Genomic DNA, 19,211 nt, shown 5'->3' with positions numbered 1-19,211 from the left:
CCCACTAGCCCTCCGCACAGTATAATGGACCCCGCTAGCCCTCCAAACAGTATAATGGCCCCCACTAGCCCTCCAAACATATAATGGCCCCCACTAGACTTCCGCACAGTATAATGGCCCCCACTAGCCCTCCATACAGTATAATGGCCCCCATTAGCCCCCCAAACAGTATAATGGCCCCCACTAGCCCTCCATACAGTATAATGGCCCCCATTAGCCCTCCATACAGTATAATGGCCCTGTCAGAGTTCCGGGTTTTCCAGTTTTCTTTTGAAAGAGCTTGCCCTTTGTTAACATGGAGTTTTCTGTTCTGTTGCCCTACTTCCTGTCCATCTGCATAAAAGCCGCCCCTAAAGCTTAGTCCAGTGCCTGAGTATACTGTTTCCTGTGTGCTCCTGCCCTGCTGCTCTTGGTGCCTGATTGTTATTTGGATCCCCTTGAAAAACAACCGACACCGACTCTGGACTTCATCTGGTCTCATCTAGCTGTGCCCGGACTCCGTTTGCCGTCTTTGGTCGGTACTTCTGCCCGGTTCCTTCCGTTTCTTAACCGCTCTGGACTCATACCGTACGGACATTTTTGGACTTACCTATTGCCCTTTTGTGTCCCGGCTGCTGCGCATTTAGGTCTTCCGGGGTGATTGCCAGACAGTCCCTGTATAGGGGTTCGCTCTTGGTGGTCTCCCTGGGGGAGTCCGGTGCGCGGTCCCGGGAATTCCCTTTTGCTCCGACCCTGGAAGGTATTTCCTGTGTGTATGTTCTACTGTGTTTTTGTTCCGTTTATGTACATCTTGTTGGTTGCATATTATAAACATCTTGCACCAAGAACTCGTCTCTGGTTGTCATTGCCCTAACGCAATCGAAATCCTCAGTACATACAATAGTATTACATTATACTCAGGCCATAAAAAGGATTTCGCTGGGGCAATGACTGAGACACGAGTAGATCAGCTCTTCTCCATGATTAACTCATTGCAGCAGGAGATGGAGGCGGTACAAACTAAGCTTAGAGATGTGGAGGTACAGCTGGGCCATGATCACCAGGTACTGGGTCCGGCTATTCAGGATTTGCAAACCCGAGTGGAGGCTCAGGAACGTTACAAGAAGTCGGCAGACACTCACCGGAAACAGGCACCCATGTATAAGGTAGGGGACTCGGTGTGGTTATCCACCAAAAACCTGAGATTGGGTGTTCCTTCGCAGAAGCTGGGGCAGAAATTCATCGGTCCGTTTAAGATCATCGGAATCGTGAGCCCTGTGGCCTGTCGGCTGAGGTTGCCGCACCATTTAAAGGTACACCCGGTCTTTCATGTTTCTCTACTCAAACCCGTTTCCCCTAATACGTTTCATGGTCGTATCGTGCCTCCTCCTCCGCCTGTGATGGTTGACGGCGAGGAGCAGTTCGTGGTTGAGGACATTATTGACTCCCGGCTCCATCGGCATCGGCTTCAGTATCTGGTACGTTGGCAGGGGTACTCCCCCGAGGACGATTCCTGGGAACCTGTGGGTAACATTCGAGCGCCCCGGAAGGTTGCTCAGTTTCATCGGCGGTACCCGGACAAGCCGGGCCCTGAACCGTCCTGAGGCCATTTCTGGGGGGGGAGTACTGTCAGAGTTCCGGGTTTTCCAGTTTTCTTTTGAAAGAGCTTGCCCTTTGTTAACATGGAGTTTTCTGTTCTGTTGCCCTACTTCCTGTCCATCTGCATAAAAGCCGCCCCTAAAGCTTAGTCCAGTGCCCGAGTATACTGTTTCCTGTGTGCTCCTGCCCTGCTGCTCTTGGTGCCTGATTGTTATTTGGATCCCCTTGAAAAACAACCGACACCGACTCTGGACTTCATCTGGTCTCATCTAGCTGTGCCCGGACTCCGTTTGCCGTCTTTGGTCGGCACTTCTGCCCGGTTCCTTCCGTTTCTTAACCGCTCTGGACTCATACCGTACGGACATTTTTGGACTTACCTATTGCCCTTTTGTGTCCCGGCTGCTGCGCATTTAGGGCTTCTGGGGTGATTGCCAGACAGTCCCTGTATAGGGGTTCGCTCTTGGTGGTCTCCCTGGGGGAGTCCGGTGCGCGGTCCCGGGAATTCCCTTTCGCTCCGACCCTGGAAGGTATTTCCTGTGTGTATGTTCTACTGTGGTTTTGTTCCGTTTATGTACATCTTGTTGGTTACATATTATAAACATCTTGCACCAAGAACTCGTCTCTGGTTGTCATTGCCCTAACGCAATCGAAATCCTCAGTACATACAATAGTATTACAGGCCCCCATTAGCCCTCCAAACAGTATAATTGCCCCCACTAGCCCTCCAAACATATAATGGCCCCCACTAGCCCTCCAAACATATAATGGCCCCCACTAGCCCTCCGCACAGTATAATGGCCCCCACTAGCCCTCCATACAGTTTAATGGCCCCCACTAGCCCTCCAAACAGTATACTGGCCCCCACTAGCCCTCCAAACAGTATAATGGCCCCCACTAGCCCTCCGCACAGTATGATGGACCTCACACAATCCTTCACACTGTGTTATTACTTGCATACAGTATAATGGCCCTCAAATAGGCCTCCATAAAGTGTAAAGTCCCACTCATAGCCCTCCAAATACCATAATGGCTCCCAAATAGCCCTCCAAATATATAGTCCAACATAGCCTTAGATATAGTATAATGGCCCCCACATTTCCTTACATATAGTATAATGCATCTTCCATAGCCCTTCCCTATGGTATAAGGAGTCCGACCTAGTCCTCCATATAGTACAATGTACTCCCAGTAGTTATCCATATAATATAATGCACCTGTAAGGGTGTGGGTGGAGAGCAGGGGACAGGGGGCTCCTAGCCTGGCACTCAGGCTAGTGGACCATAGCTATCCCTAATCCCAGATTTACCTCTGATGGCGAGGATATTTGGGCCGCCTTCCTTGCCCTAGCTCCTGACCAGCTTTGATCTAATACCCCCACCTTCAACCCCTGGGGAGGGCTGGGGCAGGAATGATAAAAGTAACAGAAATAGATAAATAGGGGAAATCCAAATCTCTGTCTCATAGCGCACACACACACACACACACACACACACACACACACACACGTATAAGTCAAAAGAGATTAGGAGGAAAATAAGAGCAGGGAGGAAGCAACAAGACAATAGTAGAACTGTACAACTCCAAGCACAAAGTGGTACAATCACCAGCAGGACCGGGATACAGCAGCACACAAACTGGTTTAGTAAAATGCTATAGTTTGCTTGGGAGGACAGGCTCCACCATCTTAAAAAGGTGTGGCGTTACTGTGATAGGTCTCCCACAACATGTGATCTTGTCAAAAGATGAATTCCTTTGAGGAAGCATAAAACCGAGCCATGGCCCCACATCCTTTGATCCCCACTTCATCTCTGGTTGCACTGCTAATATTTGGTGACTCGTCATCATGATGGAACCATAACAATCCGCCAAAAGTGCGACATGGCTCCAAAATGATCCTGAAATGCTGAGCAGTTATTAGGCGACAGGTAATACAGCGGAGTGTGTACAAAAAGGCTGGATCCGGCCATGAAAAGAACAGGCCACAGAAGGCTTCCTCTCCTCGTCGTTAGCAGCAGATTTGTGGTCACCGGTGAAGACCGAGTATTACCATGCTCAGGTGCTTGTAACGTGCAGGTAATGCTCAGATGGGTGCGGCTCATGTACCGAATGCAAATTGTCTCTTCATGAAGGAAGTAGATGAACTCTAGCGCCACCTATTGGAAGTAGCAATCCTGAAAGTCAAAAGTGGCCCTTTAATGAATTGACAAGGCTCCTTGGAGGGTCACTTTTGACTTTTAGGATTGTTTCTTCCAATAGGTGGCACTAGAGTTCATCTACTATATATCTACTATATACATCAGCTATAAGTCTCCTCACTGGCAGACAGATTGGTGTGTCAGTCTCCGCAAGGAGAAATGTTTTCCCCGCAGACCTCATGTATCGAGTATAACAGAAGTCAATAGGGTCTTGACCAGTTTTTAACAAGAGTTCTTGGGAAAAATGCTCAAGTCCCCCATTGACTTCCATCATACTCCAGTACTCCAGTTTTTCCCGAGCATTCAACAGCTCTTAATGATTCCCGAGCACCCGAGCATGGTAGTTCTTGCTCATCACTACTGGTCACTTTTAGCAACATGCTCTATAGCATAAGGTAGAAGGGACCATAAATCATTATATTCATTGCCTCGTATGTTGTCCTCCACTATGATTGGACATTGATAACCAAGTGGCGATAAACCACAAGAGTCACTTTTTTCTCACAGTTCTGTGACACCAATGTCACGCCTCGGATCTGATCCAGAGGTCCTGTGTGTTCTGCTTCATGTATCTCTCCACTGAGCCACAGTCAGGTTCGGTTGCTGACCTGGTTCTGATTGTCTTTGCTTGTGTTCATTGCCTTTCTGCCGACAGGTGTTTCCATACTGTAATCCACCCTGCCCTATCACCCAATGCAGCATGGATGTTTTGGGGCACCAGGTCACACCCTTTATACATAGAAGTTGGTGCTGTGATCTTGTGCCTGTGGGACACACTGGCCCAGATCAATGGGGGCTTTATGTTGTAGCATGGAAGCTGTGGGGCACCAGATCGTTCTGCCTATACATAGGCCTTGGCACTGTGATGGTGTGCCTGTGGGGGGCGCTGGCCCAGATCAATGGGGGCTTTGCCTTGCAGTATGATTGCCATGAGGCATCAGGTTGTTCCCCATATATAGGTGTTAGTGCTGTCATGGCGTGCCTGTTGAGTGGCGCTGGTATGGAGCCATGGGGGCTTTGCCATGCAGCATAGAGGTCATGGGGCACCTGGTCTTTCCCTTTATACATAAGTGTTGGTGCTGTGGTGGCGTGCCTGTTGGGGGGCGCTGGTCTGGAGCCATGGGGGCTTTGCCTTGCAGCATGGAAGCCTTGGGGCACCAGGTCATTCCCTTTGTTGGTGCGCTGTGGCCTCGGCAGTGGTTGGTGCATGGCGCTGCACTTTTTAGGTTAGGGACATGGTAAGACGTTCACTGTGACATGGTACCACAGTATCGATCAATGTATGAGCTTTGGATGTGCAATCCTTACCTTTTTCAATGATGGCACAAGATATACTGTACATAAGGATCTACCATGGAGAAACTCAGGAATGTTCGAATTTAGAGCGTAGAGTAGAAGGTATCACGGAAAACCAGCTACCAAGCCAAATTCCCAATTAGTGGCATTAGGACTCACGTTCTAATTGTAGAAATGTCTAAACTCGGCTTGGCTTTCTGCCCAGAGACATCAGAGAGGTTATGAGGCTGAAATAAAATTAGACTAGACCAAGAATGGTGGAGGCCATGTGGAGCCGTGGAATGGAGCCTTCTCTCTGGTCTATCTGGGCCTCCATATAGAGGATGGTGGAGCCTCTGTATAGGGAGTGGAGCATCTGTAAAGGGGGTGGTGAAGCCTCTGTATAGGGTATGGTGGAGCCTCTGTATAGGAGCTGGTGAAGCCTCTGTATAGGGGTGGAGCCTCTTTATAGGGGTTGTGAAGCCTCTGTATAGGGGTTGTGAAGCCTCTGTATAAGGGGTGGTGAAGCCTCTGTATAGGGTATGGTGGAGCCTCTGTATAGGGGCTGGTGAAGCCTCTGTATAGGGGTGGAGCCTCTGTATAGGGGTTGTGAAGCCTCTGTATAGGGGTTGTGAAGCCTCTGTATAACGCGTGGTGAAGCCTCTGTATAGGGTATGGTGGAGCCTCTGTATAGGGGCTGGTGAAGCCTCTGTATAGGGGTGGAGCCTCTGTATAGGGGTTGTGAAGCCTCTGTATAGGGTATGGTGGAGCCTCTATATAGCGGTGGAGCCTCTTTATAGGGGTGGTGAAGCCTCTGTATAGGGGTTGTAAAGCCTCTGTATGGGGGTGCAGCCTCTGTATGGGGGTGCAGCCTCTGTATAGGGGTGGAGCCTCTTTATAGGGGTGGTGAAGCCTCTGTATAGGGGTGCAGCCTCTGTATAGGGGTGGAGCCTCTTTATAGGGGTGGTGAAGCCTCTGTATAGGGGTTGTGAAGCCTCTGTATGGGGGTGGTGGAGCCTCTGTATAGGAGTGGAGCCTCTTTATAGGGGTTGTAAAGCTTCTGTATGGGGGGTGGTGGACGCTCACTATAATATATATTTATATTCTGGCTAGCTGATGGTTTATTCTACATCTTTTGCTTTTTTATGTCTTTTTGTTCTGTATTTTATCACTTTAGTAAATTGTATTATTTCAGTCAGTTCATTATCCAGTGTGAATCCATTTATTCTTTCATCTTCACATCTATTATAGCACAGAAAGTAAAAGAACTGTTCCTGAAGTAACTGAAAGCCTGGAGACCCCGCATGCATGGACCTCGTCATGTCTGAGGAATGCATCTTACAAGAAAGCCCCAATCCGACCCTCCACCAACAAGGCTGAGAACATGAGGCCTCCTACAAGGATGGAGCAGGTTGGGATCACACAATGATGTAGGTGGCAGATATATTCTCTCCTGCACACAATATTGTCTCATCAGCTTCATGTAGACAAGTGGTCTCCACCCGGTGGCTTTCCACTATTCCCGGCGTGGCATTACAGCCGGTAGGGTCATCTACCCTCTCCTATTATTATTCCCCATTCTGACTCATCGGACACATCCTAGATTCACCTTTCTTATCCTCCTACATGTAGAGGAGCTCCAGCTCCGGAGCGTCTTCCTAAGCTTTGAGTTGGACTGGATAATGATGGCAGCTTCTACGGTTGGGAAGGACACACCAAAAAACCCGTTGAGCAAATGCAGATCATCCAATCTATAAGGGATTGCTAAACACCATATGACCATCAAATAATAGGACACAGAAAGCAGAATAAGCAGCGTCATGGTCCTCACAGCATTGATGTAAATCTTCAGCTGAGGGCGGGTGAAGCCCAACACTCCGCGCTTCATGTTCCTAATATGTGTTATCAGAGAAGAAGCCGTGAATCCAGCAGAGACCAAACTAATGATGAAGGGAGGCCAGCAACAAAGGAAGGTGAACAGCATCATGTGCACAGTATTGAGCGTGTAATCAGGGAATCCAGAGTCCAGGGTGACGTTCACAGAAGGTTGTGGTTGTGTAATTCCTTCTGGGATAAATAGGATGCTTACAGCAAACGACAAAGCTGCTGATACTAGGAGAAGATATGGTAGGAGCCGCCGAATATGTCTCTTTAGCCAAACGATGAACTTATGGCTGAAGGTTGTTGTGCTGGAGAAGTAGAAGAGGCAGAGCCAGGCGATGAGCCAGTACTGGAAGTACATGAGGACAGTTATGAGGGTCAAGAAAAATTCCTGCACTCCTTTGATAAAAAAGATTTGACTGAAGACTAAAAAGGCCAGACCCTGGATGATAATCACCGTCATGACAAATATGTTTATCACACCCATGAGCAAGTGGAGTAAAGCGGACGGGTTCAGTTCATTTCCAATTCTCAAGATGTTTATATTCACAACTACAATAAAAGTGTTTAAAATAATCCCAACCAGATTCTCCAGGAACCCGAAGAGAGTGAAGGAGAGCCACAAAGGAATATTCATGGTCATCTTCAGATAGGTTTCCTCTGATCCCCGAATGCTGGATGTCAAGTGCTGATGCCTCTCGTTAGATGCTGATGCCTCTCGTTAGATGCTGATGCTTCTCGTTAGATGCTGATGCTTCTCGTTAGATGCTGATGCTTCTCGTTAGATGCTGATGCTTCTCGTTAGATGTTGATGATTCTCGTTAGATGCTGATGCCTCTCGTTAGATGCTGATGCTTCTCGTTAGATGCTGATGCCTCTTGTTAGATGTTGATGATTCTCGGTAGATGCTGATGCTTCTCGTTAGATGCTGATGCTTCTCGTTAGATGTTGATGATTCTCGTTAGATGCTGATGATTCTCGTTAGATGTTGATGCCTCTCGTTAGATGCTGATGCTTCTCGTTAGATGCTGATGCTTCTCGTTAGATGCTGATGCCTCTTGTTAGATGTTGATGATTCTCGTTAGATGCTGATGCCTCTCAGATGCTGATGGTTCTCGTTAGATGCTGATGCTTCTCGTTAGATGCTGATGCTTCTTATTAGCTCCTGATGTTTCTCGTTAGATGCTGATGCTTCTCGTTAGATGTTGATGATTCTCGTTAGATGCTGATGATTCTCGTTAGATGTTGATGCCTCTCGTTAGATGCTGATGCTTCTCGTTAGATGCTGATGCTTCTCGTTAGATGCTGATGCTTCTCGTTAGATGCTGATGCCTCTCGTTAGATGCTGATGCCTCTCGTTAGATGCTGTTGCTTCTCGTTAGATGCTGATGCTTCTTATTAGCTCCTGATGCTTCTCGTTAGATGCTGATCCTTCTTGTTAGATGCTGATGCTTCTTATTAGCTCCTGATGCTTCTCGTTAGATGTTGATGATTCTCGTTAGATGCTGATGCCTCTCGTTAGATGCTGATGCCTCTCGTTAGATGCTGTTACTTCTCGTTAGATGCTGTTGCTTCTCGTTAGATGCTGATGCTTCTCGTTAGATGCTGATGCTTCTCGTTAGATGCTGTTGCTTCTCGTTAGATGCTGATGCTTCTCGTTAGATGTTGATGCTTCTCGTTAGATGCTGATGCCTCTCGTTAGATGCTGATGCTTCTCGTTAGATGCTGATGCTTCTCGTTAGATGCTGTTGCTTCTCGTTAGATGCTGATGCTTCTCGTTAGATGCTGTTACTTCTCGTTAGATGCTGTTGCTTCTCGTTAGATGCTGATGCCTCTCGTTAGATGCTGTTACTTCTCGTTAGATGCTGTTACTTCTCGTTAGATGCTGATGCTTCTCGTTAGATGCTGATGCTTCTCGTTAGATGCTGATGCCTCTCGTTAGATGCTGTTACTTCTCGTTAGATGCTGTTGCTTCTCGTTAGATGCTGATGCTTCTCGTTAGATGTTGATGATTCTCGTTAGATGCTGATGCTTCTCGTTAGATGTTGATGATTCTCGTTAGATGCTGATGCTTCTCGTTAGATGTTGATGCTTCTCGTTAGATGTTGATGATTCTCGTTAGATGCTGATGCTTCTCGTTAGATGTTGATGATTCTCGTTAGATGCTGATGTTTCTCGTTAGATGCTGATGCTTCTCGTTAAATGTTGATGATTCTCGTTAGATGCTGATGCTTCTCGTTATATGCTGATGCCTCTCGTTAGATGCTGATGCCTCTCGTTAGATGCTGATGCCTCTCGTTAGATGCTGTTGCTTCTCGTTAGATGCTGATGCTTCTTATTAGCTCCTGATGCTTCTCGTTAGATGTTTATGCTTCTCGTTAGATGCTGATGCTTCTCGTTAGATGCTGATGCTTCTTATTAGCTCCTGATGCTTCTCGTTAGATGTTGATGATTCTCGTTAGATGCTGATGATTCTCGTTAGATGTTGATGCTTCTTATTAGCTCCTGATGTTTCTTGTTAGATGCTGATGCTTCTCGTTAGATGCTGATGTCGCGGGCGGGGAGGAGGGTGTCAGCACACCGCGCTCACCCCTTCTGCTCGGGTCCGGCAGCTGCTCCTGGTGGCTCGAGCTGTGGGCCGGATCCCGGGGTTTCTCGAGCGACACTCCTCGCCCGTGAGTGAAAGGGGGTGTTTGTTGGGTGTGGGGATTGTTATAGTTCGTGACACCACCCACGGTTGTGGTGATTGCACCACCGCTGCTCAGTGTGGGGGTCCCGGGGATGGTGATGCGGAGCAGCCAGGTGTTATGTTGCCCCTCCGTGGGTAGGGGCTGGTGATCCCGGGGCCCGGTGATGATATGTAGAGTGTAGGGCCTGGAGGGCGCAGGGACGCGGGGGCAGCGCTGTGCCTTGCGGCACTATGGTACTCACTCAGCCTGACACACGGACACAGTTTGTACGGTAAACCAACGGCTGGTAGGACGGTCCCACAGACGGCTGCACCTGCACTCCCGGTAGGTGACGGTGATGTCCCTCTTCCTTGCACCTTTGTTTGACTTGTGGTAGCGGTGGATTCCCTCCGGTTACCCGCTCCCCGGCTGCAATCTGGGCCGGAGGAGCTCTACACTTTGCCCGCAGGCGCTGGCCCTGAGAAACTGGTGCCGTGGCGGTGGCGGTGTCTCTCCAATACGGGTTGGGCTGTTGCCTTCAATCGGGACTTGGTTGTTGGGGGATCTACGTCCCCGTCACTGACGGATTTGGCAAATCTGGCGACTCCTAGCCTTGCCGGGGTCCGAGAGGCCCCTGCCCTGGTGCTGACTGTCCTTCGGAACACTGTTCCAGACCACCGGGCACACAGCCAACGGGGTCCTTCCAGGAACTTCCAAACGGTCCCCCTCCAGACAGTCACCGCCGTTGCTGACCTTGCTGTTCTGGCCCTCACAAAGCTGGACCCTTCAGGCTGTCTTTCTCTTCTGTTACTTTACTTGCTTTTCCTCCTTTTCTACTTTCACTTTCACCCTGTCTAGACTACTCCTCCACTCCTTCCACTTCCTCCTCCCTGACTAGACTCTGTTGTTTACTCAAGCTCGTCCCGGAGCTATCTGCCTGGTCTCTTCCTGCCTCCAGTGTTGTGAGCTCCTTGGTGGGCGGAGCCAACCGCCTGGCCCACCCCCTGGTGTGCATCATCAACCTCTGGAGGAAGGCAACAAGGATTTGTGGTTAGCTGTGATGTGCCTACCTGGAGTGTGGGGTGTGGTGGTGTTTGACCTGTGTCCCCTGGCTTGCCCAGGGCGACACATTCCCCCTTAGCAAAATGCAGACCGTCCGCGGGCTGCCGTCCTACACCGGTTTTATTTTTCTGTAAAAAGGGCATAACAGGGTTAAGCAAAAACATAAATAACATTTTTAATCAAAACTCTTCCCAAGACGGGAGGCACATTTACTTTTAACGTTGCAACGGTATACGGTCACGGTTTCCGCTCTCTCCCACCCAAGCAACCTGGCCCTGATGCTGCCCCTAAAACCCAGGCAGCACCCCTTGACCCACAGTCCAGCACAAGTTACCCGAGCGGGATCTGTCCTTCCCCTCCAGAGGGTGGCCACCGGTTCCTTTGGTGGCTGGGCCCTAGCCTGCTCTGCTCAGGGCCCTCCCTCCAACCTGCCTCTCCGGAGGCGGTATGGCGGAAACGGTAACGGTACCCAACATATTTACAAGCCACTTAACGTTTGTGGTGCCCTGCAAGTTCACGGGCTTGTCCATGGATAGTTCCCATGCTTTTTAAACTTTAAACGGTCCCCACGGGGACAACGGTGCCGGCTCCAGCCGGTTCAATCACTGCAGACAATCAGGTTATGTACTCGGTCATTTTTCTTATCATTCGTTCAAACTTTTTAAACTTTCAAACACACTGATTTCTGGTCCCAACGGGGACAACTTTTAGGCGGAGGACCGCCGGCTTAGCAGTCCATCCTCAATCGCGGGGCTCTAGTGCCACCTTCACATGGTGCACCGCCGTGGACCCCGATGGTAGCTAGCTGCGGGTCATCTTCCTCCATATTCGTGCGGGCATGCACATTCGCTCTACACCCCTCTCGGGCATCGATCTCCCTGCGCAGCTGCTGTTGCCGTCGCTCCCAGCCGGGAGTACTTTCTGTTTGCTCCGGTTCAGCGTGTGCGGGGGACGGGCCCAGCCAGAGTCCCTCCGTGTCGGCTACGACCGGCACCTTCAGTAATGAGGGACCCTGCTGTGACATGGCCTGCTCTGCCTCCTGGCAGCCGCATCCCCGCCGTGCCTCCGGTGCATCTTTGCTGACGGCTTCAGCCTTCGGCTTCTTCCATAGAAGCAATTCAGGGGGGTTACGGGCTTCTGCTGCAGGTCGGTCCGCCGGGGCGGATTGGCAGGGTACCGCTACCGGTGGTGGTGGTAGCGGGCCTAGTGGCGGGGCAGCAGCAGCTAACGCGGGTAGCGGGGGAGGCAGCAGGGTGAACGGGTGTAGGCCGGGCCCCTCAGCCGCAGCGGCCGATCCCTCGGGAATACAGGGACGTGGGTCTCTTACCCGTTCCTCCAAATCTTCCTCCACCTCGCATCTCCGCATAGCAGCCACCACGTCCGCCATGTCGGCCTCCCGCTCCTCCAGGAGGAGCCGCCTGTGGACCTGCAGACGGCTGCTTAGCTGGACGGTCCGGACTTCCACCCACGCCGCCATGTCAGGCGCGGGGACCACGGTGTTGCTGGTCGGACTCAGCATCTTTAGCAGCGGCCTCTTCCAGGAACCAGTAAATGGCCGCAGGGTCCTGGCGTCCCTGCTTCCATAGCCGCGCTTACATGCGGCCAGCCGCCATTTCGTCCCCCTTAGCTCTTTCCGGCCCCTCCTCTCTCGGGGCGGGGTTTTGGCCTTCGCGCTTCTACTGCTCGAGAAGACGCTCGAGCGGGAACTTTTCGCGCCAAAGATGGCGGCTTCTGAAATTTTTCTGCCGGATACCTCCGGCGGTAACAAGGCGCACCTCTACCTGACGGCAGAGCGGTAAGATCCTGTTCGTGACGCCAAGTTGTCGCGGGCGGGGAGGAGGGTGTCAGCACACCGCGCTCACCCCTTCTGCTCGGGTCCGGCAGCCGCTCCTGGTGGCTCGAGCTGTGGGCCGGATCCCGGGGTTTCTCGAGCGACACTCCTCGCCCGTGAGTGAAAGGGGGTGTTTGTTGGGTGTGGGGATTGTTATAGTTCGTGACGCCACCCACGGTTGTGGTGATTGCACCACCGCTGCTCAGTGTGGGGGTCCCGGGGATGGTAATGCGGAGCAGCCAGGTGTTGTGTTGCCCCTCCGTGGGTAGGGGCTGGTGATCCCGGGGCCCGGTGATGAGATGTAGAGTGTAGGGCCTGGAGGGCGCAGGGACGCGGGGGCAGCGCTGTGCCTTGCGGCACTATGGTACTCACTCAGCCTGACACACGGACACAGTTTGTACGGTAAACCAACAGCTGGTAGGACGGTCCCACAGACGGCTGCACCTGCACTCCCGGTAGGTGACGGTGATGTCCCTCTTCCTTGCACCTTTGTTTGACTTGTGGTAGCGGTGGATTCCCTCCGGTTACCCGCTCCCCGGCTGCAATCTGGGCCGGAGGAGCTCTACACTTTGCCCGCAGGCGCTGGCCCTGAGAAACTGGTGCCGTGGCGGTGGCGGTGTCTCTCCAATACGGGTTGGGCTGTTGCCTTCAATCGGGACTTGGTTGTTGGGGGATCTACGTCCCCGTCACTGACGGATTTGGCAAATCTGGCGACTCCTAGCCTTGCCGGGGTCCGAGAGGCCCCTGCCCTGGTGCTGACTGTCCTTCGGAACACTGCTCCAGACCACCGGGCACACAGCCAACGGGGTCCTTCCAGGAACTTCCAAACGGTCCCCCTCCAGACAGTCACCGCCGTTGCTGACCTTGCTGTTCTGGCCCTCACAAAGCTGGACCCTTCAGGCTGTCTTTCTCTTCTGTTACTTTACTTGCTTTTCCTCCTTTTCTACTTTCACTTTCACCCTGTCTAGACTACTCCTCCACTCCTTCCACTTCCTCCTCCCTGACTAGACTCTGTTGTTTACTCAAGCTCGTCCCGGAGCTATCTGCCTGGTCTCTTCCTGCCTCCAGTGTTGTGAGCTCCTTGGTGGGCGGAGCCAACCGCCTGGCCCACCCCCTGGTGTGCATCATCAACCTCTGGAGGAAGGCAACAAGGATTTGTGGTTAGCTGTGATGTGCCTACCTGGAGTGTGGGGTGTGGTGGTGTTTGACCTGTGTCCCCTGGCTTGCCCAGGGCGACACACTGATGCCTCTTGTTAGATGCTGATGCCTCTCGTTAGATGCTGTTGCCTCTCGTTAGATGCTGATGCTTCTCGTTAGATGCTGATGCCTCTTGTTAGATGCTGATGCCTCTCGTTAGATGCTGTTGCCTCTCGTTAGATGCTGATGCTTCTCGTTAGATGCTGATGCTTCTCGTTAGATGCTGATGCTTCTTATTAGCTCCTGATGCTTCTCGTTAGATGTTGATGATTCTCGTTAGATGCTGATGATTCTCGTTAGATGTTGATGCTTCTTATTAGCTCCTGATGTTTCTTGTTAGATGCTGATGCTTCTCGTTAGATGCTGATGCTTCTCGTTAGATGTTGATGCTTCTCGTTAGATGCTGATGCCTCTTGTTAGATGCCGATGCTTCTCGTTAGATGCCGATGCTTCTCGTTAGATGTTGATGCCTCTCGTTAGATGCTGATGCCTCTCGTTAGATGCTGATGATTCTCGTTAGATGCTGTTGCTTCTTATTAGCTCCTGATGCCTCTCGTTAGATGCTGATGCCTCTCGTTAGATGTTGATGCCTCTCGTTAGATGCTGATGCTTCTCGTTAGATGTTGATGCCTCTCGTTAGATGCTGATGCGTCTCGTTAGATGCTGATGATTCTCGTTAGATGCTGTTGCTTCTTATTAGCTCCTGATGTTTCTCGTTAGATGCCGATGCTTCTCGTTAGATGTTGATGCCTCTCGTTAGATGTTGATGCCTCTCGTTAGATGCTGATGCTTCTCGTTAGATGTTGATGATTCTCGTTAGATGCTGTTGCTTCTTATTAGCTCCTGATGCCTCTCGTTAGATGCTGATGCCTCTCGTTAGATGTTGATGCCTCTCGTTAGATGTTGATGATTCTCGTTAGATGCTGATGCCTCTCGTTAGATGCTGATGCTTCTTGTTAGATGCTGATGCTTCTTGTTAGATGCTGATGCTTCTTGTTAGATGCTGATGCCTCTCGTTAGATGTTGATGATTCTTGTTAGATGCTGATGCCTCTCGTTAGATGCTGATGCTTCTCGTTAGATGCTGATGCCTCTCGTTAGATGCTGATGCCTCTCGTTAGATGCTGATGCTTCTTGTTAGATGCTGATGCCTCTCGTTAGATGCTGATGCTTCTTGTTAGATGTTGATGCTTCTTGTTAGATGTTGATGATTCTCGTTAGATGCTGTTGCTTCTTAGCTCCTGATGCCTCTCGTTAGATGCTGATGCCTCTCGTTAGATGTTGATGCCTCTCGTTAGATGTTGATGATTCTCGTTAGATGTTGATGCTTCTCGTTAGATGTTGATGCCTCTCGTTAGATGCTGATGCCTCTCGTTAGATGCCGATGCCTCTCGTTAGATGCTGATGCCTCTCGTTAGATGCTGATGATTCTCGTTAGATGTTGATGATTCTCGTTAGATGTTGATGCCTCTCGTTAGATGCTGATGCCTCTCGTTAGATGCTGATGCCTCTCGTTAGATGCTGATGATTCTCGTTAGATGTTGATGATTCTCGTTAGATGCTGATGCCTCTCGTTAGATGCTGATGCCTCTCGTTAGATGCTGATGATTCTCGTTAGATGTTGATGCTTCTCGTTAGATGTTGATGCCTCTCGTTAGATGTTGATGCCTCTCGTTAGATGCTGATGCTTCTCGTTAGATGTTGATGCTTCTCGTTAGATGCTGTTGCTTCTTGTTAGATGCTGATGCCTCTCGTTAGATGCTGATGCCTCTCGTTAGATGCTGATGCCTCTCGTTAGATGCTGATGCCTCTCGTTAGATGCTGATGCCTCTCGTTAGATGCTGATGATTCTCGTTAGATGCTGATGCTTCTTGTTAGATGCTGATGATTCTCGTTAGATGCTGATGCTTCTCGTTAGATGCTGTTGCTTCTTGTTAGATGTTGATGCTTCTCGTTAGATGTTGATGCTTCTCGTTAGATGTTGATGCTTCTCGTTAGATGCTGATGCTTCTTGTTAGATGTTGATGCTTCTCGTTAGATCCTGATGCTTCTCGTTAGATGTTGATGCTTCTTGTTAGATGTTGATGCTTTTCGTTAGATGCTGATGCCTCTCGTTAGATGTTGATGCCTCTCGTTAGATGTTGATGCTTCTCGTTAGATGCTGATGCCTCTCATTAGATGCTGATGCCTCTTGTTAGATGTTGATGCTTCTTGTTAGATGCTGATGCCTCTTGTTAGATGCTGATGCCTCTTGTTAGATGCTGATGATTCTCGTTAGATGCTTTTACTTCTCGTTAGATGCTGATGCTTCTCGTTAGATGCTTTTACTTCTCGTTAGATGCTGATGCCTCTCGTTAGATGCTGATGCCTCTCGTTAGATGCTGATGCTTCTCGTTAGATGTTGATGCTTCTTGTTAGATGCTGATGCCTCTTGTTAGATGCTGATGCTTCTTGTTAGATGCTGATGCCTCTTGTTAGATGCTGACGCTACGTGGTGGATGCCGGGTTCTGGATGATAAGTGCTGGGTATTGGAAGCTGGGACCTTATGTGGCAGAAGGTGGAAGGTGCATCATAGACGTATGCAAATCATTCTTGAAGTTTACATGCTGTTTGCTTATGTTTACAACTTAAACTATTACTTAAATCACTATTAAGTCATGATATTTTCAGGTAAACCAGAATCCGTTGGTCATTTTGCTATTACCAGGAGATCCGTGTTGTGTATAAATCAGGCAGGGAATCCATATTTATATATTTTGTAGGGATAATAAGGAATAAAATTTAGATATAGAAGATGTTTATGTTCTTGTTATAGTAACAATTCCAGTAAAGAAGTAAAGATTGAGCCCCGTAATGCTGTATGAGCTGGAGGTAACGGTGTCATGGCTAATGTTAAGCTTTTAGTCCAGCGAATGAATCCAGGACCACAGAACCATAATGAAATTGGAGATACAACATCTAATGAACAGTCCAGTATTAGAGGATTTATGATGCCCGATGCTATGAGCTCAGGCCACCACCTTGTACAAGTCATGAGCACAGAGGCAGAAGCCTGGAGGAGAGACAAGGACCCGCCCATGAGGAGCATCCATGGTTCAGGAGCTCCTGTTATCAGGGGTAGGCTGCACAATCATTGGGTCTCTGTAATATCTCTGTGTCTTCTTCCTCCTACAAAGAAATAAAGGTAGGAACGGTCTCATATCCATCCCCTGGATAATCCGCTGATTGTCCAGATATGAACAGATGTAAAGCCTCTTTCATTGCGATGTTAACATTACAGTATAGTAATTCTACACTTCTATATATTTATATGCTACATTGTTAAGTGTGCAACGGCGGAAACAGAATATAAGGATGAATGTAATTATTCTTATGTGAAATGACTCTTTATAGCCTCTATTTCTGTAGAGCAGATCCCTTCCATCGTAACAACGGGACTCCACCAGAGCGACGAGGCCAGGAACGCTGATGGACGACAGACACTTTGTCAAAATTATTTAATCAGGGAGATGACACAATTTTTACATTTAAAAGACCTTAAAGATCTGAATTCTCCTATACATTCTGTTTGGTAATATAAATGGTAGAAGGCGAGCCACCCGAGAAGAGCTTTCCCACATGTGGAGATGGCATTTATGGAGATTGCTCAGGAGATGACCGGGATCCATCAGGGTCAGGAACATTGATATTCAGTATAATATTGGACACTATGGGTTTCTACACCTAACAGCCTAGAAAGCTGTGGCCTTCCACCGTAATCGTCACTCCGACACCTTCACGTCTCCATCATCCAATTCTTCCCCCCATAAAATCACTAACCCAAGGTATAAAACAACTAAAAATCTAGGGAACAAGATGCAGCATTGATATTTAAGGGCCAGAAGTGATAAAACAGGAACATTTCTGTTCCCCATTCTTTGACGACTTTCCAGACCAGAATCCGGCTATATCAATAATTAGAGAGTAAATATCTGTTTAGCGGCCTCCTTCAGTTTGGGATTGCCATAGATGAGGAGAGCGGACAGTAATGTGGTGAATGAGAACAGGAACATTGCACAGATGAAGTAACCCAGGCTCAGGTATAAAAATACATTCAACGTCAACAGTATGGCAAAGAGTAGGAGTAGGGTGTACAAAACCAGGAGTCCAATCATGGTGTGGATGGACCCCCGATAGTCTCTCACACGGGTGTTTCCTGATATCGACAACTTCTTCTGAATCTGATAGTTGTAGAGTCTGAGGAACAAAGTGCTGCCAATGGTTGCCATCATGATTATCAGGATCGGCAGACTGTTGAGACTGAGGACAATGCTCATGAATGTCGCACTCTGACCATTGGTCCCTTCTACCATTTCAGATGAAATTACTGATGAATTCCCTTGGTTTCTTGGTGGAATGGAAATTAGCATTATTAGTAAGCTTCCCCCAAGTGCCACAACTTCTGCCATTATTATCATCCACCAGACTATGGCATCGATCCTCCTCTTCAATGTGGCGAGCAGTCCAGGCTGGGATGGCATGATCTTCATGAAGTAGAAGACACAAAGGATAGCCGACAGCCACAGACTGGATGTGATGCTGTACAAGGTCGTATACGAGATGGTGAAGGCCACAAAAGTCTTGGAGAAGAGGTCTGGCCTCACGAGACTGACTGCATAGTTTATACCTAAGGAAGAAGTGTAACAGATGTTGGACATGTTCAGGAAAATCAGGATCCTGCAGTAGCTCTTCATATTTTTACTTCTAAATTCCTTAACAGAGAGGCAAAGTAACATAAAGAAGCAGGAGACTAAGCCGGTTGTAGCCTCCAGAAGTATAAGCACCAGAAAAACTTCTTCACTGCTGGAAAACATGTCAGGAGTTATGGTGTCGCGGAGAAGCTACAAGAGAAGGTCTTCACAGTCTGTCCTGAAGGTGGTGGCTGCTCGTCGAGTGCCAAGACTTTTTTGTTCTGGCTGAAGACCCCTATGATCGTCTACAGTACGTCGTCTTGGAAATTCCACTTTCCTGTTTCCAAATAAGAGATTTCTGCTTTGCTCTCAGTAATGTCCTTTCTGTAGTTGCCTCCTTTTCCAAGTCTAAGTTTGACTATATGCAAAACTGGAATCTGAGTCCTGTTTTGGAGGATGTAGAAGGTCTGCGGGTGAACAAAGCCAATGGCCGGGGGCTGCATACGGCTTTTAACTGCCATTTTGGGTGGAATGGGTTCTTTAGTTGTGGGTGGCCACCTCTTTTTCGTGGGTGCTCAGAGGATGCCTTCCTCTTTTAACAGAATGGTCCCTTTGCGGTCTTTAAGTTTGTCAATATCTTATCATCACAGCAGGAAGCATTGTCCTCACAGAAGTCATTTAAGTCACCCCATCCTCGCCCTCGCTGGCAGTTCATTGGCTTTTTCATTAACATTGTACTTTGTAAGATGAAGCTACAGAGACAAAATATTATGGAGATGTGGAGCACCCCACGGGGCCTGAGGGGGCCAATTGTCGCCGGGCCAGTGAAGGGTCAAGTGGATGTCACGGGTGG

The 19,211-nt window shown here is 49.2% G+C and overlaps 2 protein-coding genes across 2 annotated transcripts; both read right to left on the bottom strand.

Annotated features, from left to right (window-relative positions):
* Positions 1-6,633: 6,633 nt before the first annotated feature.
* LOC142259418 (taste receptor type 2 member 2-like) lies at positions 6,634-7,572 on the bottom strand. The gene has a single exon (XM_075331831.1). The coding sequence runs from the start codon at positions 7,570-7,572 to the stop codon at positions 6,634-6,636; it is 939 nt and encodes a 312-aa protein (XP_075187946.1).
* Positions 7,573-17,644: 10,072 nt separating this feature from the next.
* On the bottom strand, positions 17,645-18,879 carry LOC142259417 (taste receptor type 2 member 40-like). Its single transcript, XM_075331830.1, has 2 exons — positions 18,673-18,879; positions 17,645-18,568 (listed from the first exon to the last, which is right to left on the bottom strand). Exons 1-2 carry the CDS (start codon positions 18,877-18,879, stop codon positions 17,645-17,647), a joined length of 1,131 nt encoding a protein of 376 aa, XP_075187945.1.
* Between the last annotated feature and the right edge of the window lie 332 nt (positions 18,880-19,211).

The sequence above is a fragment of the Anomaloglossus baeobatrachus genome (assembly GCF_048569485.1).
Source record: "Anomaloglossus baeobatrachus isolate aAnoBae1 chromosome 7 unlocalized genomic scaffold, aAnoBae1.hap1 SUPER_7_unloc_3, whole genome shotgun sequence".
NCBI classification, from domain to species: Eukaryota; Metazoa; Chordata; class Amphibia; order Anura; family Aromobatidae; genus Anomaloglossus; species Anomaloglossus baeobatrachus.
This window is presented reverse-complemented; position numbering and strand designations above follow the sequence as displayed.